General features: G+C 40.0%; 1 protein-coding gene across 17 annotated transcripts in view; it reads right to left on the bottom strand.

Annotated features, from left to right (window-relative positions):
• SYNE1 (spectrin repeat containing nuclear envelope protein 1) overlaps window positions 1-27,937 on the bottom strand; it is a 464,275-nt gene that overhangs the window by 26,084 nt on the left and 410,254 nt on the right. For all 17 annotated transcript variants that reach the window (XM_060029753.1, XM_060029751.1, XM_060029760.1 and 14 more), the window contains 5 exons: window positions 17,141-17,303; window positions 6,298-6,485; window positions 5,004-5,154; window positions 1,590-1,772; window positions 1,183-1,320 (listed from right to left, as the gene is read on the bottom strand). In XM_060029753.1, the coding sequence (XP_059885736.1) occupies window positions 1,183-1,320; window positions 1,590-1,772; window positions 5,004-5,154; window positions 6,298-6,485; window positions 17,141-17,303 (823 nt within the window). The remainder of the gene's footprint in view (window positions 1-1,182; window positions 1,321-1,589; window positions 1,773-5,003; window positions 5,155-6,297; window positions 6,486-17,140; window positions 17,304-27,937) is intronic.

The raw sequence follows: 27,937 nt of genomic DNA, 5'->3' as shown, positions 1-27,937 counted from the left end.
ACCCCCCCCCCAAAAAAAGAATAAACTCTGGAATAGTTGAAATTGCACAATAATAAAAAGACTGCCAAGGGAGAAGGAGGGTGTTAATAAATGCCATGACCCTGTTAGAGTCCAAAAAGAAAAGATTCAACTACCACTTGGTAGAAAATGAAGCTTTTAAATATTGATTTACCTGTGAAATGACTTGCCAGAATTGAGGTGAAGGGAGGGATGGAGAGAGAGAGGCTGGGCAGAATACCAGGGCTATTTTAGGATTTTTTTTATCCTGAGAATCACTGATTAAAAGTAACTTCCTTGTTTTATTATAACAACCTTAAAGTTATGGGCATCATGACTATTCTTTAAAAAAAAAAAAACTATCTTAGGAGGAAAATTTCACAAGCTGCACTGCACATTATTCAAGATGTTAAACACTCTTCCTTTCAGGGAATCCTTACATCTAATATATATCCCTCCCCATTTAAAATGTTTAACTAGCCACTGTGTTTGAGTTATACACTGAAACATACCAAACATGCTTAAAAACTAACTTGGCACCTAAGAATGTAGACTATGTGGAATGAAATCCCAACACGAGAAAGTTGAACTGCTCTGGATCATGTGAGTCAAACAATTAGAAGGTGCTGGAAACAAATCAGAAAAAACAACGAGAACGAAAAACAACAATCCTGGCGATCAAGTTAATAATTAAAGTGTGTATGTTAACGGGAGTTGTATCTCTGGGTAATGCTCTTCATTTCATTTTTAATATCTTTCTTATTTTCTGAATTTGTTTTCAATCAAGAAGAACTAATTTTCTGGACATCCCTGGTGGCGCAGTGGTTGGGAGTTCACCTGCCAATGCAGGAGACATGGGTTCAAGACCTGGTCTGGGAAGATCACAGAGTGGCTAAGCCCATGCACCACAACTACTAAACCCACGTGCCACAACCACTGAAGCCCGCGTGCCTAGAGCCCGTGCACTGCAATGAAGAGTAGCCCCCGCTTGCCGCAACTAGAGGAAACCCGCTCGCAGCGACAAAGATCCGATGCAGCCCAAAATAAAAAAATATAAATAAATAAATTTATAAAACAAAAAAAGAACAGTTCTTTAGTATGTTCTTCACAAAAGTATCTAAAAAATCCTTTCCTCTTCAGACTCTCTTAGCACTGATAATTTGAAAAAAAACCCTAATGTATCACCTTGAGTTGCTTTATTTTAGCTTGAACATCACACTCAGAAAAATGCTCAATGTTAGTGAGCTGCAAATCCATCTCTGTCAGCCACACCAGGATGCTGTCCCGTGCAGTCTCAAACTCCTCCCGCTGGCCAATGAAATGCTGGATGTGAAAAGAAAAGAATAACAGTGAAAAAGCCCACAAACACGTGCTGAGATGGAACCGCCAATTCCAACATTCTCCTGGAAAGTCATTTTCTCAACGAGCTACCAGAACCCTGCAATTTTTTGCCATGTAAATTCATGCTGGATACCTCAATCTCTTGCCATCCCAGTCTTACAAAGTCACTGAGACTATGTCCTAATATTGTGTACAAACGGCCCAATCCTGTCCTCCGGGCCTCTAGGCTACAGAGGAGGCGTAGTATAGACCTTGAGTCTGCGCAAGATGGAGGTGACGCGCTTCTGCAGGTTGTCCCATCTCTGGTTGCCTTCGTGGATCATGTGTTTCAGGCTGCATGCCGAGTCGGTGCGGTTCTCTCTGGCCAGGCGGCGGTACTGCTTGTTGATCAGTTCCAGCTGGGTCAGGGTCTCATGGACCTGTCGCTGGAAACCCTAAGACCACAAAGAGGCACATCAGACAGGGAGATCAGCGGAGGGCTCTCAGCAAGGGTGTCTGGGCTTCACATTGTGATGTCAGGCAGAACAGGAAGTCAGCTTTTCCCCCAAAATGGGAAAAGACAATTTCTAACCAGCATATACTTCCACTTGTTAAAGTCATATAATCGGTGTGGCTTAAGGAAAGGGAGTTGATCAAACAAAAATATGAAAGAAAATGGCAAACAGTAATAAATATATGTATATACACAAATACATATACAATATAAATATATAATATATGCACATACATAGAGAACATACATACATATGATATATACATATATATAGAATACACACATATACATATAACATGTACACATATATAACATATACATTAGAACATACACATATATAATATAGTTTTTAAAATAATTAACAGCCTGAAAAAACTTTCCCATAAAGCAAACTGATTACATAAATATGTATGTATGCCTAAATGTGAGTTTAAAATGTTCAAAATTTCTGATGTCCACACTGAGAGAAGATATCATAGCACTGTCTCTTTAATTTGTAAAATATGTTCTTTCCTAAGAAATCCAGAAATTGCCTCAATTCTGGTGTCTGTTAAAAAAAATAAAACTACCTTTTGCTGAAGGTCTTCTAAATGCAAGCTATTATTAACTTTTAAGAAAAACAGCTTAGTAAAAAAAGTGTGGAACATGCTCTGTTTCTTTTTTGTTGCCCTCCTGAATGACTCAGTTTTCATAAAACGTTTTCGAGCTGATGTGACACCTTACATAGTAGTAGCTATTTACTTCGGAGGTTACCCCATGCACAGCTTAGAGTTTCCACAGGTAAAATACTCTCTCTTCTTTTTCTCTGTAATGTAGCATAACCCTAGCGTAAGAATCATTTGGTCAAAATAAAATGAAGCTTTTTTATTTCAAACTTATGTGTATGATTTATGACTGATTTTCATCCTGGCATTGGACAGAAAATTGTATAACTGATTGGACTGTACTCATCTAAATCCCCAAGTTTTGCTTCCTTTGGCTTGTCACACTATTTACATGCCACCACACTTCTGCCTCTGAAATGGTTTTTCTTCTGAGGGTTGCTTTAAGAACCTTTATCCGAGTAAATCCAACCTTGTATTCTACAAACTTTAAATTATTTCCCCAGAAAAGGAAGTGGTAAGGAAAGTTCAGCTTTTGCCATTACTGGAAGTCACAGAATATGTTTTCTCACTGGCGTGAACACGGGCACCATGGTTGGGTACCCCAGCACACCCAGATCTGTCCCCAGTATTTGTGCAATTGAACAAAGACTGCCGTAAACAAAATTTTGTTTTTGTAATTTATTTCTGTCTCTTAAGAAAATTAACTACAAAGATAAGTAATAAAATCATTCATTTTAACTAGCTATATAACTATATAGCATTATAAGCTTAACTACATGGCTAACCTTTGCTATAAAATCTGAGGGTCTAAAATAGCATCAACAAGGATCTTACATAATCTGCTTTGGAGTGTAAGCCAACTATAGAAGGTTTAACCTTTATGAAGCTGAGTGTCATAAGATGCAGTACAAGAATATTTCCACTAGCACTGGTTCACACTGGGATGATCTGAAATCCACTGCAGAAGTTACTGTGGCTTTTTACTAGAACTTTTCTAAGGGAAAAGCTTTTAGATAGGATTTTTTCCCCTGGAATTTAGTGGTATAGTAACATATGAGTGCATATTCAGACATCAGAATAACTTATTTATTTCACATAGTATTTGAACACTTTTATAGATTCATGACTTGCCCATCTATGACTCGTAGATTTTAAACTCCACAAGAACAAAAACTAAACTTCATGTTTAGTTCATAAACTTCATAGCAGGCCTCCAAAAATGCCTGGTTAACTGGCATCACAAGGTGAAAATAAATCAAGCTGAATTTGGTTGGATTTTTTTAGTCTTAGTTTAAAATATCTCAGGGAGCTTGGGGCAGACTTAGCACCCAAGAATGATTTTTGTAAGATCCATGCATCAGAACTGCTCTCTGTCAGCGTATCCGAGAACACAACTGCCGATCAGTGGGCATTGATGGGAAAAGAAACTTCAAATTAAAAAATGGTCAGCTTAAGGCTACGTCAGGTCCTCTGTGAAAATGAGAGGCTGAGAAGTTGGGATTTCATCCTGTCCCAGCGACAGAGCAAGCCTCGAGACTGCCCAGAATGGCAAGGAACTAGAATCTGTTACTGAATGATTCCTTTGTTTATGAATACAATGATACTGCTGTCATTTTTGTCTCTATTATAAAATTGAAAAATCTTGGTGACTCAAGAATGGCGCTGCTCTTCATTTATAATTAGAGATGGTTTACGATTTAAAATATTTGATCAATTCTGGAGCCAATTCTATTTTATCAATGATTAAAAAATACATATATATCTATGCTCCAGTTAGGTTAAAAAAATCAAGAAAATACATTGAAAGACAGATAGATGTTTTTGTTTTTGTTTTTTAAACATCTTTATTGGAGTATAATTGCTTTACAATGGTGTGTTAGTTTCTGCTTCATAACAAAGTGAATCAGTTATTGATTCAGATATGTCCCCATATCTCTTCCCTCTTGTGTCTCCCTCCCTCCCACCCTCCCTATCCCACCCCTCTCGGTGGTCACAGAGCACCGAGCTGATCTCCCTGTGCTATGCGGCTGCTTCCCACTAGCTAGCTGTTTTATGTTTGGTAGTGTATATATGATCATGCCACTCTCTCACTTTGTCCCAGCTTACCCTTCCCCCTCCCCATATCCTCAAGTCCATTCTCTAAGAGGTCTGTGTCTTTGTTCCTGTCTTGCCCCTAGGTTCTTCATGATCATTTTTTTTTGGCATGGAAAACCATCATATCTGAATCTTAGAAGGTTGACTGTAAAAAATTATGAGATCAAAAGAATGCCAAGATCTTTTGGGGGGAATCATGATTCGTGTTTTCTAACAGAATTGAATAATTCTATAATGTAATGAAGGGCATTACTACTTTATTTGTAATTCTTGACAATCTTAAAGTAAAAACTTCCTTTCTCTTCTTCTTTGCCTACTTATGAGGTAATAATAAAGATGGCCAGAAAGTCATCACCTAGCTGTTTGAACAAATAATATGTGGGTGAACAGATTGTTTAGGTCTTGGGACACCAACTACCAGCTGGCTACTCTCGTAGCAAAATAAAGATGAAATATTTGAAACCGAAAATCACCTCAAATTTCTTTAGTTCGTCCTTGGCAACTGTATAGAGCACCCCAGAAGAGCTGGGGAAGGCAGCTACCCTTTCCGAGCATTTCAGCCAATCTTCAAAACGAGAAAAGTCATCCAGAAACTTCTGCCACAATCTCCACGTCTCTTCAATTCTAAGACAGAAATGAAAGAACAGAATCTGATCGCTTGAGACTGTTTGTGCTCCAGAACCCTGTCTGGTACCTGCAACAGGACTAAGCGTGCCCAAAACAAGCAACCGGGTGCCAAAAAATAACCGTTCCTTGAGCCAAACTTGCCCAGACTGAAAAAGAAACAACTGTTTGAGCTAAGATGAAACAGCTGTGCGGGCGGGCGTGTGTGTGTGTGTGTGTGTGTGTGTGTGTGTGTGTTTAAACACACGTCCTGCAGCTCTGGATTTGGAATTAGTCAAACTGAGTAAGATAAGCTTATGGTGTGAACTGTTCTGGGTACACGCAAGGAAGTTTAAAAGTGCAACACCGTGGGCTTCCCTGGTGGCGCAGTGGCTGAGAGTCCGCCTGCCGATGCAGGGGACGCGGGTTCGTGCCCCGGTCCGGGAAGATCCCACATGCCGCGGAGCGGCTAGGCCCGTGAGCCATGGCCGCTGAGCCTGCGCGTCCGGAGCCTGTGCTCCGCAACGGGAGAGGCCACAGCAGTGAGAGGCCCACGTACCGCAAAAAAAAAAAAAAAAAGTGCAACACCGTGCCTGCAGTGCACACTCATACCAAGCTTCCGTTGAACTTATACTAAGGTTTGAAAATCCATTTAAGTTCAATGTCAAATTTACCCTAATCAAAATCTACCAATGATGGCAAGATAAACAGTATCCTTTCAAGAGTTCCCCAGAGAGCACAAAGATTATGTGCCTGAAGTCACTGTGATAATTTTCTAACATAATCACTATTTTTTTTACCACCTTGAATTTCAAAGGGCTTAAAGATATGTCCTTTGTTTTATTATTTCCTTTTCCATGAAAGAATGTTAGTTTTCCAGAGCATAATTCTGTAACATTATATTTGTTCAGAAAGGGCGTATTTTAATTTCTCTGAATTATATTTAAACTGTTAGGTCAGGTGTAACTTGGCTTGTTATATTTATATATGACCTTTATACGTACTTATTTTCCCAAGTAAACGTAGATGATGGCAACTTTGGGAAACCAAGGCTATTTTTGGACATTGCAACCAAAAGCAAATAGTGAACCGTAGACACTCTGGGTAAATTTTTTGTTTTTTTGGTCCTTCCTCTTTCGCAACTGTTTGCACAGCCCGGCTTACTTTAGCCTTCTTTCCATGGACACAGCGCAGATATTTCTCCATCGCCGGTCCAGGTTGCGCGTAGCCTGCTGGATGGACCCGCACTCGGCATCTGTGGCACAGGCATCACAGTCATGCAGGAGAACCTCGCACAGGTTGAGGACAGAGGCCACACCCGTGCTGTGTTTCTCTATGTCTCTCTGAAGCTCCTGCAGGGAAGGAGACATGCTTCATTCAAACGCTTGCGTACAGATGGGAGAAACCGCAGCAGTATATTCACTGACTCAGAAATGCTCAGGCAAAACCTCGACAAACATTTCATTTGTTTGAACGCATGAAGTTTCTTCAAGTTCCTTTATAAAATACCGCAACCTCAAAAGTATGAGAAAATGAATCTAGAAATATTTTAGCTATGTGAGCAAAGCCAAAATATCAACTGAACAAATAAAAGAGACTACGTCAACTGTATTGAGTAAAATGAGCTTCTTTAGTGATAGAAAAATGATTCTTGCCCCAGTCTCTACTTCACAGATTTTCCCTTCCATTCCAATCCATAGATCAATCAGTCAAAGGAATACATGTGCTCCTGTTAAGAGCTGGCACTCAAAAACTGGGATTTGATCTCCAAAGATCTACAAACTGTTTTAAACAGTTAATGCCCCCATCATTAAAAGGTACCATGGTTGAAGGGACCTAGGTTTTCTGTCATGTATGGCATCGTTCTCATCAGCAGCTTCCTCAGTGAGCAAATTTAAATGTAGGACAGAAACAGGAAGATATGAAATATGATAATGAAGTTCAATTTTTGTTAATATTTTTATTTTATATTTTTAGACCAGCAATTCCTGTGATAACTTCCATATAACTGAGAGGTTATGCAAGAGATTTGAAACGACAGTTTAGTGAAATAGAAATATTGTACAGAATTTATTTTCTTGTGTCTATGGAGTTTATGAAATCTCCAAAATTAATCAAAGGCACTGTTATTGCATTCAACAATAAGCTAGAGTTTGTATAGAAGATATTAGAACATGGTGTTAAGGAGAAAAACAGGAAGAAGAATATACATACAAGAATATAAATCCCAGCTAACTGAGTAAGTTGAGGAATTATCAAGAGAAAAGCTAGGCAAATTCGAGAACTGTATAAAAGAAAAGGAAAATACATTGAGGACCTTGATGAATAGGGCAAGCAAAACATGACACCAACAGGCCTCCTTTTTAATAATGGAATACTCTGAGTAAATTGAGTTAAAAGCTCAACAGAAAAAATAATGCACATTTTGCATTTATATTCTATGTGGTTAATATGAAGATTTCACATGGTAGAACTCTGGGCAAATTCAATGCCTTGTTTATCATTCACCTGTTGATGAATACTTAGGTTGTTTACACGTATTCACTTGTAAATAATGCTGCAATGAACATGGGGGTGGAGATATCTTCTTCAAGATAGTGATTTCATTTCCCTCAGATACATACAAAAGTGGAATTGCTGGAACATATATGGTAATTCTATTTTTAATATTTTGAAGAAAGTCCATACTCTTTTCCATAGTGGCTGCACCAACTGACATTCCCACCAACAGTGTACAAGGGTTCCATTTTCTCCAAATCCCTGCCAGTACTTTTTATCTCTTGACTTTTGATAATAGCCATTTTAACAGGTGTGAGGTGATATATCATTGTGGTTTTTATTTGCATCTCCATGATGATTAGTGATGCTGAGCATCTTTTCATGTACCTGTTGGCAATTTGACTATCTTTTTTGTAAAAATGTCTATTCAGGGCTTCCCTGGTGGCGCAGTGGTTGAGAGTCTGCCTGCCCATGCAGGGGACGCGGGTTCCTGCCCTGGTCCGGGAAGGAAGATCCCACATGCCGCGGAGTGGCTGGGCCCGTGAGCCATGGTCACTGAGCCTGCGCGTCTGGAGCTTGTGCTCCACAACGGGAGAGGCCACAACAGTGAGAGGCCCGCGTACCGCAAAAAAAAAAAAAAAAAAAAGAAAAGTCTATTCAGGTCGTTTGCTCATTTTTAAATTGGATAATTTATTTTTTGCTATTCATCTGTAGGAATTCTTTGTATATTTTAGATATTAACCCCTGATCAGATATGTGGTTTGCAAACATTTTCTCTCATTCTTAGGTTGCCTTTGCATTTGGTTGAGCATTACTTTTGCTGTGCAGAAGCTTTATAGTTTGATTTAGTCACACCTATTCATTTTTGTTTTTGTTGGTTGTGCTTTCAAAAATCACTGCCAAGACCAATGTGAGGAAGCCTTTTCCCTATGTTTTGCTCTAGGTTTCAGGTCTTAAATTTAAGTCTTTAATCCATTTCAAGTTAATTTTTTTAAGCTGTGTAAAATAGAGGTCTAGTTTAACTCTTTTGCATGTGAATATCCAGTTTTTCCAACACAATTTTTTGAAAAAACTACCTTTTCCCCATCGAGTATTCTTATTAGTCAAATATTAGTTGACTGTGTATGTGTGGGTTTATTTCTGGGCTCTCTATTCTGTTCCACTGGTCTATGTGTCTGTTTTTATGCCAGTACCATATTGTTTTGATTATATAGTTTTGAAATATAATTTGAAAGCATAAAGTATGATGCCTCCAGCTTTGTTCTTCTTTCTCAGGACTGCTTTGGCTATTAGGGGTCTTTTTTGGTTCCATACGACTTTTAGGATTTTTTTCTATTTCTGTAAAAAGTGCCATTGGAATCTCGACAGGGATTGCATTGAATCTATACATTGCTTTGGTTGTATGCACATTTTAACAATATTAATTCTTCCAATACATGGAATATCTTTCCATTTATTTGTGTTTTATTCAATGTCTTTCATCAATGTCTTATAGTGTCAGAGTACAGATTTTTCACCTCCTTGGTTGAATTTATTCCTAAGTATTTTACTGTTTTTAATGTTATTGTAAATAGGATTGTTTTCTTTGTTTATTTTCCAGATACTTCATTGTTAGTGTATGGAAACACAGTGATGTTTGTATGTTGAATTTGTATGCTACAACTTTCCTGAATTTATTAGTTATAAAAGTCTTCTGGTGGAGTCTTTAGGATTTTTCTATATATAAGGCCATGTCACCTGCAAACGGAGACAATTTTTACATCTTCCTTTCTGAGCTGGATGTCTTTTATTTCTTTTTCTTGTCTGAGTTCTCTGGCTAGGCCTTCTAGTGCTATGTCGAATCGAATTGGTGAGAGTGGGTACCCTTGTCCTGTTTCTGATCTTAGAGGAAAAGCTTTCAATCTTTCACCACTGAGTATGTTAGCTGCGGGTGTGTCATATATGTCCTTTATTATGTTGGGGTCCATTCCTTCTGCACCCAATTTGTTGAGAGTTATTATCATTTGAATTTTGTCAAATGCTTTCTCTGCATCTATTGTGATGATCGTATGATTTTTATATTTCATTTTAGTAATGTAATATATTATATTTACTGATTTGCATATGTTGAATCATTCTTACATTCCAGAACGAATCCAACTTAATCACAGTGTATAATCCTTTTAATGTGCTGATGAATTTGGTTTGCCAGTACTTTGTTGAGAATTTTTGCATCGATATTCATCAGGCATATTGGTTGATAGTTTTCTTTTCCTATGGTGTCCTTATCTGGCTTCAGTATCAGGGTAATGCTGGCCTCATAAAACGAGTTTGAGAATGTTCTTTTCCCTTCAATTTGTTGGAAGAGTGAGATGAATTGGCTGTAAATGTTTGGTAGAGTTCACCTATGAAACCATCTGGTCTTGGACTTTTTGTTGGGAGGTTTTAAATTATTGATTCCACCTCCTTTCATTATTGATCTGCTCAGATTTTCTATTTCTTCATGATTCACTATTGGTAGATTGTATGCTTCTAGGAATTATCCACTTCTCCTAGGTTGTCCAAATTGTTGGCTTATAATTGTTCAGAGTAGTCTCTTATGATCCTTGGTATTTCTTGTAATGTGCCCACTTTCGTTTATAATTTTTATTTATTTTTGTCCTCTCTCTTTTTTAATTGATTACTCTAGCTAAAAGTTTGTCAATTTTGTTTATAATTTCAAAGAACCAACTCAGTTTAGTTCATCTTTTCTGTTGTTTTCCTATTCTGTATTTCATTATTTCTGCTCTACGCTTTATGATTTCCTTCCTTTTGCCAACTTTGGGCTTAGTTTTTTCATTTTTTTTCTAGTTCCTTGAGGTATAAAGTTAGGCTGTTTATTTGAAATCCTTATTTTTTCTTAATGGAAGCATTTATCACTATAAACTTTTCTCCTAGAACTGCTTTTGCTGCATCCCATAAGTTTTGGTAGGTTGGGTTCCTTTTTTTGTTTATCTCCAGATAATTTATTATTTCTCTTTTGATTTCTTCTTGGATCCACTGGTTGTTCAGGAGTGTGTTGTTTAATTTCCATGTATTTGTTAATTTTCCAGCTTTCTTCCTGTTATTGATTTCTAGTCTCACATCATTGTGGCTGGAAAAGATACTTGATGCAACGTCCATTTTCTTGAATTTATTAAGACTAGTTTTGTGATCTAACATATAATCTCTCCTGGAAAACGTTCCATGCTCTCAGGTTGGGGTGGGCCTGGGGATGCTGCTGGCTGGGCCCTAGAGTCACCTCTGACTGGGTGAGGTCACAGGGTACGTCCCCTGGCAGGGCAGTGCCACTGGTTGGACTCTGTGATTGGGCAGGGCTGCAAGCTGGTCTCTGCAATTGGTCTTTTTTAAAAGATTTATTTATTTATTATTTATTTAATTTCTTTTTGGCTGTGTTGGGTCTTAGCCGTGGCACGCGGGATCTTTCGCTGTGGTGTGTGGGCTTCTCTCTGGTTGTGGCGCACAGGATCCAGAGCACGTGGGCTCTGTAGTTTTTGGCACGTGGGCTCTCTAGCTGAGGTGCGCAAGCTCAGTACCTGTGGAGCGTGGGCTTAGTTGCCCTGCAGCATGTGGGATCTTAGTTCCCTGACCAGGGATCGAACCCGCGTCCCCTGCACTGGAAGGCGGATGCTTTACCACTGGACCACCAGGGAAGTCTCACTGTAATTGCTCTTGATGGGGTCTTAGGCTGTGCTCCCAGACCAGAAGGTGCTGCTGGCTGGACTCTGTTCAGGTGAGGCCTCAGGCTGTGCTCTGTGATCATGCAGGGCTGCAGGCTGTGCCCTGGAGTTGGGCAGGGCCACAGTCTAGGCTTTGCCATCAGGTAGACCGCTGGCTGTGCTCCCCTATTGGGCAAGATTACTGGTCAGGCTCTCTGGTTAGGAGAGCCTGCCAGCTGAATCCCACAGTGAGTGGGCCTAGAGACTGTGCTCCATGGTCTAGCTGGGCTGTTGTCTAAGCTTTCTTCTTGGGTGGGGTCACAGGCTATGCTTGGTAATTGGACGAGGTCACTGGCTGGGCTTCCTGACCAGGCAAGGTTGCAGGCTGTGTTCAGTTAATCAGACAAGGCCCTTGGGTGGACTCCACCACTGAGTAGAGTTGTAGTCTGGGCTCCATGGCTGGGTGTGGTTGTAGGTTGGGCTCTGAGGATGCCTAAGGTCACTGTTCAGGCTCCTTGGTTATGCAAGGCCAGAGGCTATGCTCAACAGTTGGTAGGGCTTCTGGCTTGGCTCCCCGCCCAAGCTGGGCTGTTGGATGGGCTCCATGGCTGCCTGGATTCTCTGGCCAGGCTTCCTGGTGGGGGGGTACGGAGACTGTGCTCAGCTGTTGGGTGGGGCTGGGAATCTGCCTCCCTGCCCAGGCCGGGGGGTAGAAAGAGCTCCAAGGCCTGTAATGCCAGTTGTCTGGGGACCCAAATGAAGCAGAGCTGCTAACTGAGTTTGCAGGCTACACGGGGCCACTGGCTGGTCTCTGCTGATGAGCAGAGACGCTGGCTGGCATCTCTGCTGGGTGCAGCTGCAAGCAGGAATGCAGCCCACCCAGATCTGAGTGCAGGTGCTGTAAGCCGCACACCCCTTCTCCATCGCTATCTGATCCCCCGTGACGGAGCCTCATAGGTTTCCTTAGTGACCCCCATGAAGAGAGACCCAAGCGGGCCTCCTGGGAAGCGTCACACAATACTGGGGGAGCTGGGTGTCCACTTTGGCCTCTCTCTTTTTTTTTAATTTTCGGCCGTGCCCCACGGCTTGCAGGATCTTAGTTCCCTGACTAGGGATTGAACCTGGGTCCCTGGCAGTGAGAGTATGGAGTCCTAACTACTGGACGGCCAGGGAATTCCCACCTTGGCCTCTCTTTTCCAACTGGAGAAACTACAGGCTGGGGCGCTCTGCTGTGGTGTGCCAGCCTGGGGCAGGCGATGTGGGCAGAGTGCAGCCACTCCTCTCACCTTCTAACATGGTCCTTCTCGGTCTCTGATGTCCAAGGGTTGCTGCAGCCTCACCCTGGGTTCTGGGATTTTCACAATGGTGTCCTGTCTATGGATAGTTGCTTGTTGGTCTTCTTGTGATGGGGATTTAAGTCAGGAATGGCTTATGCCACCGTCTTGGTGACATCACTCCTCCATATACTTTTGAATCTCTCTCAGAGGGAAGACTCATAAGGGGAAACCACTGTGGGAACCAGTGATGGTGTGTGAAACCCAGAACTCTAATTGACGAACTGTTGGAGGCTCAGTGTGGACACCTCTGACCCACCCAGCCATGGGGGCCCCCCAATTTGGTGAGATTTACCTCCAGGAGCTTGACCAGGTTAACACAGTAAACACTGGAGAAAAGTCCCCCTGTGCTTCTGCTCAGAAGTTTTTGTTCAGATCAATATATAAAATAAGGCTTGAGGGGGTCTTATAATTATATAAGTACCCAAATACAGATCACAATTTTAGTCTCAGTTTTAACTTCCATTGGTGATGGCCTCAAATTGTCACTGGATTCATTCTTTTTCATTTATAACACAGAGGAATCGGACAAAACGTTCTCTGAAGCCATCTCAAGTCTATATATACTTCTGCCCAATTAAATCTATAAGAATTAAGTACATTGGCAAGAGAGACATATAGAAACTCCACATAGGGAAATAGAAGACGATATATTTTTACCAATTTAATCTGTCCATTTAAATATTTGTCAGAATTTTTCCCTTTGGAGACAGATTACTATTTATCTGTCTTTTCAAACATGGATCCCCAAATGCTACAATTTTTACAAAATCATGGTCAAACAATTTCCATAAAGGAAACTAGTAAATATGATATGATTAAAATAAACTTTGCTAAGCTCCCACTTTATGCTGGGCACTGTGCTAAGTGCTTTTCTTGTTAACCTTTTACAATAACTCAGGGAGCCGTGTACTCATTATCAGCAACCTATATGTTAGGAAGCTGAGGGTTAAGAGTTCATTACTTTGCTCTGGTTCACACAGAAAAGTGGTGAGGCCAGGACTGGAATCCAGAAAGTCTTCAATTTTAACTACTGGTGTACAGGTTTTTTTTTTAACCTTTAAATTTTAATTAAAAGGCTATATGAACATTTATTAATATATTAAAAAGTCAAAAACGGCTACTAAGCTTCCAATGAAGTAGTACCCTTTTCATTTCACTCCTGATTCTTCTCCAGAAAAAACCATTTCCACCTCTTGTAGCTCTGTCTTCTGGTTTTTACTTCTGTTTTTCTAAGTAACATGTTTATATTGCTATTTCTTGATTTCTAAATGTTAGACATTATCAGTGCTTCTGCAGCAGAGAAGGAATAAACTTCTACGTGACTCACGGGGCTCCAATGACTATTTTAGCATCTCTTATAGCTAGAGCAATAATCACGTCTTTGCATGATTATGGTGTTTTAATACTTTTCACATTTAAGCAACAAAATATGCTATGGTTATATTTCTTCTCTTACATAACTTTTTGTTCTTCTAAAATCAATAGTTCTCTATCTCTCTCTCTCTCCCTCGCTCTCTTTTTCTCTTTAAAATATGACCCAGCAATTCCACTACTGGGCATGTACCCAGAGAAAACCATGATTCAAAAAGACACATGCACCCTAATGTTCACTGCAGCACTATTTACAACAGCCAGGACATGGAAGCAACCTAAATGTCCATCAATAGAGAAATGGATAGAGAAGATGTGGTACAAATATACAATGGAATATTACTCAGCCATAAAATAGAATGAAATTGGGTCATTTGTAGAGACATGGCTGGACCTAGAGACGGTCATACAGAGTGAAGTAAGTCAGAAGAGAAAAACAAATATCGTATATTAATGCATAGATGTGGAATCTGAAAATATGGTTACGGATGATCTTATTTACAAAGCAGAAATAGAGACACAGATGTAGAGAACAAAAACGTATGGACACCAGGGTGGAAAAGGGGGGGTGTGGGAGGAATTGGGAGATTGGGATTGACATATATACACTATTGATACTATGTATAAAATAGATAACAAATGAGAATACACTGTATAGCTCAGGGAACTCTACTCTGTGCTCTGTGGTGACCTAAATGAGAAGGAAATCCAAAAAGGAGGGGATAGATGTATACGTATAGCTGATTCACTTTGCTGTACAGTAGAAACTAACCGAATACTGTACAGCAACTATACTCTAATAAAAAAAAACTTATATTGCTAACTGCTATTCTTTCTCTTATGGTGCTAATAAAGCTCCTTCCAGGATGGTTAAGCCCATCAGGTCATCTGGTTCAACTATTTCCTTCCTTGGAGATGTTCCTCTTAGAGCACCCAGACTCCCTGCTCCTGTCTGGACAGGCTCTTCCTAGGTTGCAGTACCATTGTCATTTGGGACTTCCCTTTACCATCATCCTGGGGACTTCCTTCTCCTGGGTTGAATATTATTTTTCCTCTCATTTCAGTATATGGAGCATATCTTTCATTAGCTTCTTGTGAATGTGTGCACAGAAGGTAAATATTTTATATATGAAATGGCAGATATATTATTCTAAATCATAAAAAATTTTCTCAGCTTTTTGAAGGCATTCCGTCATTGTCTACTAGCTTCCATCCTTGTTTTGGAGAAATCCAACTTTTTCATCTTGGAAGCCTTAAAATCTTCTTTTATCCCCCATGTTCTGAAATTTCATTATAGCTTTGTTTTTAATTTTCCTGGGCACCTGTAGGGTTTGTGTTCTAGAAGTGTGTAAATTTTCAATCTGGGAATGCTTTTTCTGCATTACTCCTTTGGTAATTTCTTCCTTTCCATTTTATTTTGGGGGCAGGGGGACTTTTACAGAATAACTGAATTGGATTTTGAAACTCTCGTGTAAATCCTGGCTGCAGCATAAGCCTGGCTAGTGACCTCATGAGAGGCGATGCTGTGGGGTTTGGCACAGAGTCTTTCCCTTAATCCCTCTGTTTTTAACAGAGTGGCTCCAGCACAGATGGCGTCCTGTGTCATCGAATCCCAAGTCCCTCTGGATGGCCTTCTCCAGAGAGTCAACAAAGCAGAGCTGCCTGACTAGCTGGGCTTAGGGGAAATCTGCTCATCTCACCACTCCTTTCTCAGACTTTCACGCCATTTTCCCTTTAAAGCCCCACAGACTTGATAGCTCCACTTCCTGGGTGAGCATTTTGGGAACTCTGCGGCGTGAATCAGCTTTCTCCATCCTCCACTCTGCTAACACCATCACTGTTCATCTGTCTACTTTCCACCTTCCAAATTCTCTCGGATGTCTGGCAGCTCTATCATCTTCTCTTCTGTTCTTTTTGCCATCGTAGGTTTTGACCTTTTATTTGATTAGGGTTTTAGTAGCGGCTGCAACTACGGATGCGTATAATCAATTTCCCATACTTAACTAGATACTGTTTTGACTTTCTCACATTTGCTAAATTACAATACTGGTCATTAGCATTTTAACTCTTGTCACATGTAGATATCATTACCATGTTCTCCAGGAGAATGTGGGGGAGCTGGAGGCCAACCACAACCCCCAGAGTTAATCATCAGAATTTCAAACATCAGAGAGTCCCATCAGAGGGTTTTATTCTTACAGAAAACTGAAAAATGTCCTGCTAACAATTTCTTAAAAAATAAATGCTAATTTAAACATCCAACACCTAAAAACTGTATTTTAACAACTGTTCTCTTTGTAAAATAAAATACATGAACTACTTCATAGGACTGAAGAAATAGGTCTGTTTATACATTTTTTTAAAGTTAAGCAACTTGAATATAATGGCTTAATGTAATGGAAATAACCAGAGCGCAGGCAGAATTTTCAAGGACACTCTAAAAGCATGAAGTAGCAATACTTCTTATGGGGGATTTATGGTGTTTATTACTGACAGCTGGAGTCTACTGTGCTGAGTAAGAATAAGCAAGGGGAGTGGGAAGTGAAAATCCCTTCTGTACGTATTTTTCAGGGTCACCCTCTGTTGCTTTGCTGAGTTGTGTATTGTGCAGTATTTGCTACACACATGAAGATGACATTACAGTATGTGGTCTGCAGGTCAGGCAGTCCTCCTTGCGAAACAAAATTATGTTAGACTCTAAAAACTCTAAGTACGCACTGTGATCTTTCTCCAAAGGCTGTATGCAGAAAAAAGAAAAAGGCTCGTTTCTAAGTCCATGGTTGTGAGTTTGCGACCCACAAATAAATAAACAAAACTGTCAGCACTGTTGTGGATACATTATTGCAGCTCAACCTAATCTACCATCTTAGGATGGCTTCTTGGCAGACCAGTGACATTAACCCTACGATGGCAGACCTTCTTAAGAGTCAACTTTGTGAGGAGATGGAACCTATTTGCCCCAAACACCTCTCTAGCCAATGCCTCCCCTTTCCCACCAGTCCTGCCCAGCTTCCTCCAGATTTTCCATCCTAATTCACCATCTCACAATCATGTCTCTATTCTGGCCAGGAGGACAGATTTTCAAGAACCTATTAACTTTCCTTCCATTGTTTTACATTTTACCTGCTGCTTGTTAAGCTTTTTCTGTATTTCTTCTGAGTCACAGGAATCGTAGACGATGGGCTTGGCCAGCTCTGACTCTATGTGGGCCAGCCACGTTCTCAGGCTGCTCATGTTTTTATCCAGCTGCTGTACGGCGACCAGGGTCTCCTTCAGCTTCTTTACCCTGTGGGCAGAGAAGGAGAGACATCAACTTCAGTGAGAGGCTTCACTCATGTTTCCCTCATGAGCAGAAGCCAGCACTGGGTCTAAAGCCAGAGTCCAGCCTGGCTCAGCCACCTACTGGCTGTGTGACTGTGGGCAGCTGTACACCCCTCCTGTGTCTCTGTTTCTTTGCCTATAAAATGGAAATGAAGTAAGAGTACTTGTGAGATTTAAATGAGGTGAACGACAGAGGGTGTCAGTACATGGGAAACATTAAAAAAATATCAACCATGGTTATACTCAGCACAGCTATACTAATATAACAGTGATAGAAACCTCATGGTTGTCATAGAAATTATTACTTTCACAAATAATCTATACTACTTGACTTTTACAAATAATATAATTTATACTACTAAGAATAACTGGGAGGAAAAAGTTAACCTTTCCAGTGGATTGTCACCAAACAGATTACACATCCATGGTTCTAATCACTTCACCCCCTGTGGGATGAAGTGGCAGAAACTCAGTCAAAATAAGAAAGCACACTGAAGATAAACCTATCAGTGAGATATCACATGCACTTAAGCAATTTGAGCTTTAATGATGCCGTATCACGTTAAAGGTAACTAAGGACCTGTTGGATTGTAAGTGGCAGAGGGCAGGTACCCAATCTTCCACCTGAAGAGCCTAATTCAGTATAGTATTCACTACATAGCATGCTTAAAAAATAACGACAAATAACTATTCTCCCATTCTCACCAGGAAGCAGTAAAAACTCATTCCTTTAAGAATTGTCATTTCTCTAACCATCATCCGTGGACACTTTAAATGTTAAGATGCCAGAAAGACAAAAGAAATCAGGTGTGATTATTTTCTTAATAAAATGTACCATCTGACCAGAAATCTGAACATGGAAAGAATGAAATATAACAAAGTGTGGTAAGAACTAAACTAAAGAAGTGAACGAAGTCTCTGGCTAATAAATAAAGAGTGATCAATTCTGTCTGGCCATGTTCAGTAATCATTCATTCATTTACCATTTGTTCATTTCTTTATTCCTCCTACCAACATGTATGGTGCTAGGTGACAGATAAACAGTGATGACTAAAGCTTCATCCTTGCCTTTGAGGAGCTTAGACTTTGAGGAAAGAAGAAAAGTGAAGAAATGACATGTGAGCTGCATCTTGAGAGGTGGATACAAGCCAAGCAGAACATTTCTGGCCTAGGAAACAATGAAGAAGAGCAGAGATTGTGAAAGTCAATAGTGTCACGATGCCAAGGAGATCAGTGGTGGACGGACGGGGAAGAGAAACAGGAAAGACAGAAGAAGTGGTTAGAGGAAGAGGTAAGACTGATGGGTGGATGGGAGCAAGATTATAAAACTCCCACAGTGACATGACAATGGATTTGTATGTAGTTTCAAAGATAAATAAGAACTTTCCCAAGATCTATTAGTGGAGGAATGTTAAGATGAGTTTTGATTCTAAGTGTGTAAGTCTGAGGCAAGGCTGTGGTAAGAGCTCACTCAGGAAGTACATAGAATAGTCCAAGCAGTTTGCATCAAAAGCCTACACTTGGAAACAGTGGGGATAGAGTTGAGGAGTGGATTGCTAAATTCACGAACCGACATGACGTGAGGCAGAAGGAGTTAAGAAATGATGTCTTTTCCAGTTGGGTGACTAGATAGATGCTGCTGCCTCAGAGGATACAGGAATGAGGAGCAAGTTCTTGGGATTAATGGTGCATTAAGTTTGGGGTACGATGAGTCTGTGGGATCAGCTAGACATGTATGGAAATATAGTTCTTAGGTCCAGAAGAGACGACGAAGTTTATTGCATTGGTTTACATACTATTGGCATAGAGTTGAAGCCCTATGAAAGGATGTATTTCATCCTGAAAGGGGCTGGACTAAGAAGAATGAGTTTTAAAAGGTTAAAGAAGGAGGAATCACAGTTGAAGAAAAAATAATCAGAAAGGAAGGAGGTGAAGCAGGGAAGTGTAGCATAAAACTGAAGGCAGGAAATGTTTCAAGAAAGAATTGGTGGTGGGCGGGGGATAGGACTGATGGTATTTTAGGGTACAAACTTGCAACGAGCAGTAAATAAGCCTTAGAGATCTAATGCACGGTAAAATGAATATAAACAACAATATTGTACTAATTTTGTAATGTGATGAGTATCGCTACAGTGGCAATCATACTACATTATATCAGTGTATCAAAGTAACAAGCTTAAATTTACCTTAATTTTACCTTAAATTTACACAATGTTGTGTGTCAAATACCTTCAATTAAAAATAATTTAAAAAAAGAAGAAAGTGTTGGTCACAGTGTGATCTGAATGCCTTCTTCATTAGATTTCACCTGGTTTGCCTCACATAAATGCAGATTCTTAGACCCCAACCCAGTCCTATTGAGTCAGAACCTCTGGGGGTGTGGCCAGGGAATTTACACTTAACAAACACTCCAAGTAAGCCCTAGGCAAGCTTAAGTTTGGAATCATGGGTCTACTTTGTCAAAGGCAGAGCAAGGTAGCTGATGAGGCCTAAAAAGAGCTATTCATTAGAGGAGGTCTGCTGACCCTAAGTGAATAGTTCAGCAAGGGCTACGGAAACAGAAAACAGGACGCATTTGAGAGAAATACACTTATAATGAAAGAGGATTGTTAATTATTGTTAAAAAGTAGGCAGCGAAGGTAAGTAAATACGGTATGAATCCTGTAGAATGATCTATCTGGCTACAAGAAAAAACTGATTTTTTGTTTGTTTGTTTTGTTTAATGTAGTTTAATGATTTGGAATCGCTTTAGAATGTTTTTAGGCAGAGAAAAAGGAACTCACGAGGAAGGAGCCAAAGACAGAAGAAAAAGGAGAGAAATTACAGATGAATACAGATGATGGAGCGAGGAGGCACAGGAGGCAGGATCAGGGGCGCAGAGCAGGGATAGATGAATTCGATTTGAAACGTTATTTCCCAGTGAGGGCAGGGTGTCAGCAGGAATTTGGGAGGGACACAGATAGTACTTCTCAGCTCTATTATTACCAAGTAATAGTAGCAAAAATCGACGACTGAGTCTCTGTTGAGGGCCTGACATGGCTGACTGGATGTATGTACATAGACGGCTCTAAAACAAAAGGCGATGTGAAGGAGGAGCAAATGATCAATGATTTCTGGTACAACCCTTCCTTAAAATTCAATTCTGCTTTTAGACCGTAAGATTTTTTATACTTTCCACCTTTTGGTTCAGGACATGTGGTCACCTTACTGACACTGCTCCTAATAGAAATGAATGGCAGATAAGCAAAATATCTCCATCTCCGAGTTGTAAACTTGGTTCAACTAAAGAGGTATCTGCTTGGAAAAAATGTCAAGAGCAACATGTCTTTTAAAACTCTAGGAATCTTCCAAGACTGAACCAGGAAGAAATAGAAAATATGAACAGACCAATCACAAGGACTGAAATTGAAACTGTGATTAAAAATCTTCCAACAAACAAAAGCCCAGGACCAGATGGCTTCACAGGTGAATTCTATCAAACATTTAGAGAAGAGCTAACACCTATTCTTCTCAAACTCTTCCAAAATATAGCAGAGGGAGGAACACTCCCAAACTCATTCTACGAGGCCACCATCACCCTGATATCAAAACCAGACAAGGATGTCACAAAGAAAGAAAACTACAGGCCAATATCACTGATGAACATAGATGCAAAAATCCTCAACAAAATACTAGCAAACAGAATCCAACAGCACATTAAACGGATCATACACCATGATCAAGTGGGGTTTATTTCAGGAATGCAAGGATTCTTCAAAATACGCAAATCAATCAATGTGATACACCATATTAACAAATCGAAGGAGAAAAACCATATGATCATCTCAATAGATGCAGAGAAAGCTTTCAACAAACTTCAACACCCATTTATGATAAAAACCCTCCAGAAGGTAGGAACAGAGAAAACTTATCTCAACATAATAAAGGCCATATATGACAATCCCACAGCCAACATCATCCTCAATGGTGAAAAACTGAAACCATTTCCACTAAGATCAGGAACAAGACAAGGTTGCCCACTCTCACCACTATTATTCAACATAGTTTTGGAAGTTTTATCCACAGCGATCAGAGAAGAAACAGAAATAAAAGGAATCCAAATCGGAAAAGAAGAAGTAAAGCTGTCACTGTTTGCAGATGACATGATACTATACATAGAGAATCCTAAAGATGCTACCAGAAAACTACTAGAGCTAATCAATGAATTTGGTAAAGTAGAAGGATACAAAATTAATGTACAGAAATCTCTTGCATTCCTATGCACTAATGATGAAAAATCTGAAAGTAAAATTAAGAAAACACTCCCATTTATCATTGCAACAAAATAATACCTAGGAATTAAATAAAATACCTAGGAATAAACCTACCTAATGAGACAGAAGTCCTGTATGCAGAAAATTATAAGACACTGATGAAAGAAGCTAAAGATGATACAAATAGATGGAGAGATATACCATGTTCTTGGATTGGAAGAATCAACATTGTGAAAATGACTATACTACCCAAAGCAATCTACAGATTCAATGCAATCCCTATCAAACTACCACTGGCATTTTTCACAGAACTAGAACAAAAAATTTCACAATTTGTATGGAAACACAAAAGACCCCAAATAGCCAAAGCAATCTTGAGAAAGAAAAACGGAGCTGGAGGAATCAGGCTCCTGGACTTCAGACTATACTACAAAGCTACAGTAATCAAAACAGTATGGTACCAGCACAAAAAAATATATATAGATCAATGGAACAGGATAGGAAGCCCAGAGATAAACCCACGCACATATGGTCACCTTATCTTTGATACAGGAGGCAAGAATGCACAATGGAGAAAAGACAGCCTCTTCAATAAGTGGTGCTGGGAAAGCTGGACAGGTACATGGAAAAGAATGAAATTAGAACACTCCCTAACACCATACACAAAAATAAACTCAAAATGGATTAAGGATCTAAATGTAAGGCCAGACACTATCAAATTCTTAGAGGAAAACATAGGCAGAACACTCTATGACATAAATCACAGCAAGATCCTTTTTGACCCGCCTCCTAGGGAAATGGAAATAAAAACAAAAATAAACAAAGGGGACCTAATGAAACTTCAAAGCTTTTGCACAGCAAAGGAAACCATAAACAAGACCACAAGACAACCCTCAGAATGGGAGAAAATATTTGCAAATGAAACAACTGACAAAGGATTAATCTCCAAAATTTACAAGCAGTCATGCAGCTCAATATCAAAAAAAACAAACAACCCAATCCAAAAATGGGCAGAAGACCTACATAGACATTTCTCCAAAGAAGATATACAGATTGCCAACAAACAAATGAAAGAATGCTCAACATCATTAATCATTAGAGAAATGCAAATCAAAACTACAATGTGATATCATCTCACACCGGTCAGAATGGCCATCATCAAAAAATCTAGAAACAATAAATGCTGGATAGGGTGTGGAGAAAAGGGAACCCTCAGACACTGTTGGTGGGAATGTAAATTGATACAGCCACTATGGCAAACAGTATGGAGGTTCCTTAAAAAGCTAAAAATAGAACTACCATATGACCCAGCAATCCCAGTACTGGGCATATACCCTGAGAAAACCATAATTCAAAAAGAATCATGTACCACAATGTTCATTGCAGCTCTATTTACAATAGCCAGGACATGGAAGCAACCTAAGTGTCCACTGATAGATGAATGGATAAAGAAGATGTGGCACATATATACAATGGAATATTACTCAGCCATAAAAAGAAACGAAATTGAGTTATTTGTAGTGAGATGGATGGACCTAGAGTCTGTCATACAGAGTGAAGTAAGTCAGAAAGAGAAAAACAAATACCGTAATGCTAACATATATATATGGAATCTAAAAAAAAAAAAAAAAAAGGTCATGAAGAACCTAGGGGCAAGACGGGAATAAAGACGCAGACCTACTAGAGAATGGACTTGAGGACATGGGAAGGGGGAAGGATAAGCTGGGACAAAGTGAGAGAGTGGTAGTGTATATATGGACATATATACACTACCAAATGTAAAATAGATAGCTAGTGAGAAGCAGTCGCATAGCACAGGGAGATCAGCTCGGTGCTTTGTGACCAGCTAGAAGGGTGGGATAGGGAGGGTGGGAGGGAGGGAGACGCAAGAGGGAAAAGATATGGGGATATATGCATATGTATAACTGATTCACTTTGTTCTAAAGCAGAAACTAACACACCATTGTAAAGCAATTATACTCCAATAAAAATGTTAAGAAAAAATATAAAATAAAATAAAATAAAATTGTAAGAAAAAAAAAATCTAGGGATGTGATAGGGACTTCCCTGGCGGTCCAGTGGTTAAACTCTGAGCTTCCACTGCAAGGGGCACAGGTTGGATCCCTGGTCGGGGAACTAAGATCCCGCATGCTACGCAGCACAGCCAAGAAAAAAAACAAAACAAAACAACCCTCCGGCCCCAAGACTCTAAGGATGTGATATATTTCAAGGCAGGGATCTGCAGTAGAATGTTCTCAAAGACAGACAACTTGCACTCAGAATCACCTACTACTTCTCAACTCTATTACTTCCAGAGAGTAAAGAAGTGATTCTCAACCTAGGACCGGTACTGGGTCACTTAGGGGTGCTTTCCATCCACACGTGCCACTGCTAACTCTCTCCCCACCTTCTCCCCGCCCTCTGTGCCTCCCCAGATGACTAGGATTTGCTTCTCTGGTCAGGAGCCACCTCTCTGAAGAAACTGTCTCATAACCAAAGTATTTTGAGAATTTTTATTCCTTTTTTTTTGTTTATTTTGTTTTTTGCGGTACGCGGGCCTCTCACTGTGTGGCCTCTCCCGTTGCGGAGCACAGGCTCCAGACGCGCAGGCTCAGCGGCCATGGCTCACGGGCCCAGCCGCTCCACGGCATGTGGGATCTTCCCGGACCGGGGCACGAACCCGTGTCCCCTGCATCAGCAGGCGGACTCTCAACCACTGCGCCACCAGGGAAGCCCCTTTATTCATTTTTAATTGCTTAAAATGGATACCGTCACTTCTATTACAGTTTCTATAAATCAATGTTTCTCTCTCAAATGAAAATCTAGTCATGACACCATCACTTTTCCTCTGTCATACAAATGCTTAGAAGTATTTTCACGATGGTCGGTTCTTGATAATAATATCTGTATTTCATTAATTATAATAAAAATCCCTACATTTGATCAGTGTATAAAGGCATGCTGAGGTGCATTACCTTATATTGTTTTAAAAAATGTGTATTTAAAAAATTATGTTCACGTTCCACAATATATAGGATTGAAAGGGAACAGAAAACATGCATTGCAATATGTTATCATAATTCATAATTCCATTCAAGATAATACTTTTCTAATTAGCTTTATAAGTACAATTTGTACTCTGTCTCTAGGGCATTTCAAGGCATTAGCCTTGAAAAATAATTCCAATAACTGTTACATACAACCCACTCACATGTCTCTCATATGTCAGACAAAATTCACTTGAGCGTCAGTCAGTGAATGACAGTTTTTGAGCAGCTACTGGGTATAAAGTTCGGGGTACATATTCTACCAATGACCATGGTATGGGCTTAGGATTTACCATGACCTTGGCCATCCTGCTTTAGTGTCCCAGATGGAAAGGACAGTCTACAATCAATAAACCCACTGGAACAGGACTGAAGAATGGCTCACTGCACTGCTGTCCATCTTGGTTTGACCCCAATAAGAATGTCCTCTCAGGAACCTCTCCCACTTGACCAGCTTCCTGTCTTCAGGTCTGATAGGATTTGAATGCTGACTATGCTTCGGGATGGGGTTTTAAAGAAAACTCATGACATCATCAGGGTTTTGTGTGGACCTGGAGGCTGGGAGGGTACTTCACTCAGTGCCTGCTTCCTTCTTACCCTTGTTCGAACTTCCTGGTATTATTAATGCTCACCTTCCTGCTCCTCATGGGAAGTTCCCTGGAAAGCTGGAACTGTGAATTTCCACTTCGGGTTTTCCCTTTCCACTTCTAGTTGCCAGACTGAGCTTGTTGCCTTGCACAAAGTCGGGTACTATTTAAATGCCTGCTAAACGTTAATAATTCGTGTTCTAACTAAAATATTGCTTATTTTGTTAACATATTTTAATTTAATTTATTTGATATTAAATGTATACTTAAATTTTCCTCTAGGTCCAACATTTGCAAATGATCTGTTTGCTAAGGACTAAAATTCATTCATTTTCTTGGTTCAAAATTCACTGACAAAAATGATCAAAAGATCCAAAGCACAAAGAGATATAAGTAAACACTGTTCCATTAGATATTGTCTACAGTAGCCAAATATTTTACTGGATTAGTAACCCTGTATAACATTGAAGGAATTCCAATAGTCAGAGCAGTTAGTGCAATATGTCAAGGGCATCGTGACGTGGAAATGCCTGTTCATACAGTCTATTAGGGGCAAGTTCCTCTTTCAGATGAACATGTAAATCTTAGTAAAGTCAGGGAGGGTGAACGCTTAAGTGGTTCTCCTTTCTCATTTTTTAAAAAATGTATTCGACTACAAATAGCAAAATACATTGTGTGTGTGTTGGGGGGAGCGGATGTGAACTGAGAGAAGGTGTGGGATAAGGCCCCCATACATCATCCTTGAGCTATTAAACTTGGTATTTGCAGGACGAGGATCATTCTTCTTTAAGAGAAATGTCCCACATTTTTTTTCATCATTTCTTTAAAGGAAATCCTTGGGTGAAGCATCATAATAGTTTTATTTATCACTGTAAGAAGTTTGAGCAACACTCCTTTTGGTAGCATACAGGGTTATAATTGAAAATAGGTGTTTACAGACATCACATGTCTGGGTAAGTTTAGCAAGCCCGGTGAATCTGTAAGTCCCTACACTCTGGTTCCCCTTTCAGAGTCCAGTGTGTTTCCTGCACACTTGACCTTTCTTGAGGAGGATTCTACTATGAAATCCAGTTGTCCAGCTTCTTAATATTGTCACGTGAATACGTACATATACACATATATATCTACATATTTCATATATATACCTCACTACTTTCCTTCAAACAAATTTAGTAGATCCATAAACCAAAACAAAAAAATTCATATTCTCAATATAAGAGAACCAAAAGTACCATTAATAAGTTCTATTCATCAGTAGGGATTTGTCTGGGGGATGTTATGGTATAAGAAAAATATTTTTTAAAAACAAAATGAAAATTCCTGATGTAATGTTATTCTAACTGAGAAAAAATCATGAAGTAAACATTTGTATAACGCACTAAGTTGCCATTTTAGACATAACCTTCTATATTTTACACATACTACTGAAAACCTTTATACTAGTCAGTGACCAAAACCTACTGACATACATAAAACAGAAACAACCTTCTCTCACACAAAAACCCTCCCAGCCCCTGAAACATGAGTAGATTTTTATTTATTAAAGGAACGCTTTCACCTACAAAGCTGTGAACTGGCCGTGACTGACTTTCAGTTTCAGAAGGAGCCCATCCTTTAAATAGCAGATGATGGACTAACAGGATCTTTCCACTGAATCTTTTTCTGAATCTCTCTCCTGTGTCTCAGGCTCTCTACTGTAACCATACTCCTCGTATGATGCATCCAGTCCCAAGACAAGTGGATACTGAACCATAACAAAGTCCATTAACCTTTTCATCCAGCTCCACAGGCCCAGCAGGAGACAAGAAAACAAACCGACAAATAAGTCTGAGGAGTCCATGGCCAACTATCTCCCCACACCAGTCATCTCCACGTAACACTGGCCAACACAGTTATGGATTAAAGCTCCGGCATCCATCCCCCATGTAACATGAAAGCTACGCCCAAGGGAAGAAACTCAAGGAGATGCCTGCCTTGTGACACTGCAGTTACAATCGGGGAGCTCTGCGTCCACACAGCCGTCCTCTGCCATCCTCAGGGCACACGGATCTTCCGCCACCACCATGAAGTTTCCACTTGCAAAAGTCAGGTTTGCAGAGCAAAAGGCTAAATCCTGCGTGGGGATGAAAGTTTCCCCAGTCTGTGTATGGAAGTATGAAAATGCTCACTCCAGACAAATGTTGGTAAGTCTCTGCCTGACAATATGACACTGAGCAGTGAGTGACAAGTGGTCATGTTTCTAAATAAAACCTACATTCATTAACATGTGCCAGGCTTGATCTCCTGGAATGTAGGCCACGAGTGTAAGAAGGGAAAAGGCTCAGGGTAATCTGCTAGGAGGGGGAGGCTCCAGGTCTAAAGAAAGAAGGGTATCAAAAATAAGACCGGCTGCAGACACTCTGCCATTCTGGAAGGACCTTCGACTTTTCTCGCAGGCAGTTTAAGTTGGAAAAGATATTTGCAAAGATAAATGTACCAAATGCAAACAAGCAAAACCTCTACAAGTGCGGCGGCAAACTGTAGTAGCAAAAAGGAGCAACTGCTTTTTTCCTTCAGTCTGATTTGCCAGTTAAGTGGTGTTAAGTAGGAGTTTTAGGGGCTGTTTGGGAAGATGGGATGGACAAGATACTCTGTGGCAAAGTGCTTGCTCTTCACCTTTAAATAGACTATTTGAAAATGAAAAGTAATGAAGAAATACTATTCTCCCCTTAC

Source organism: Delphinus delphis, chromosome 14, assembly GCF_949987515.2.
Source record: "Delphinus delphis chromosome 14, mDelDel1.2, whole genome shotgun sequence".
Taxonomy (NCBI): Eukaryota; Metazoa; Chordata; class Mammalia; order Artiodactyla; family Delphinidae; genus Delphinus; species Delphinus delphis.
The sequence above is the reverse complement of the archived record's forward strand: the minus strand, read 5'-3'. Positions and strand labels throughout refer to the sequence as shown.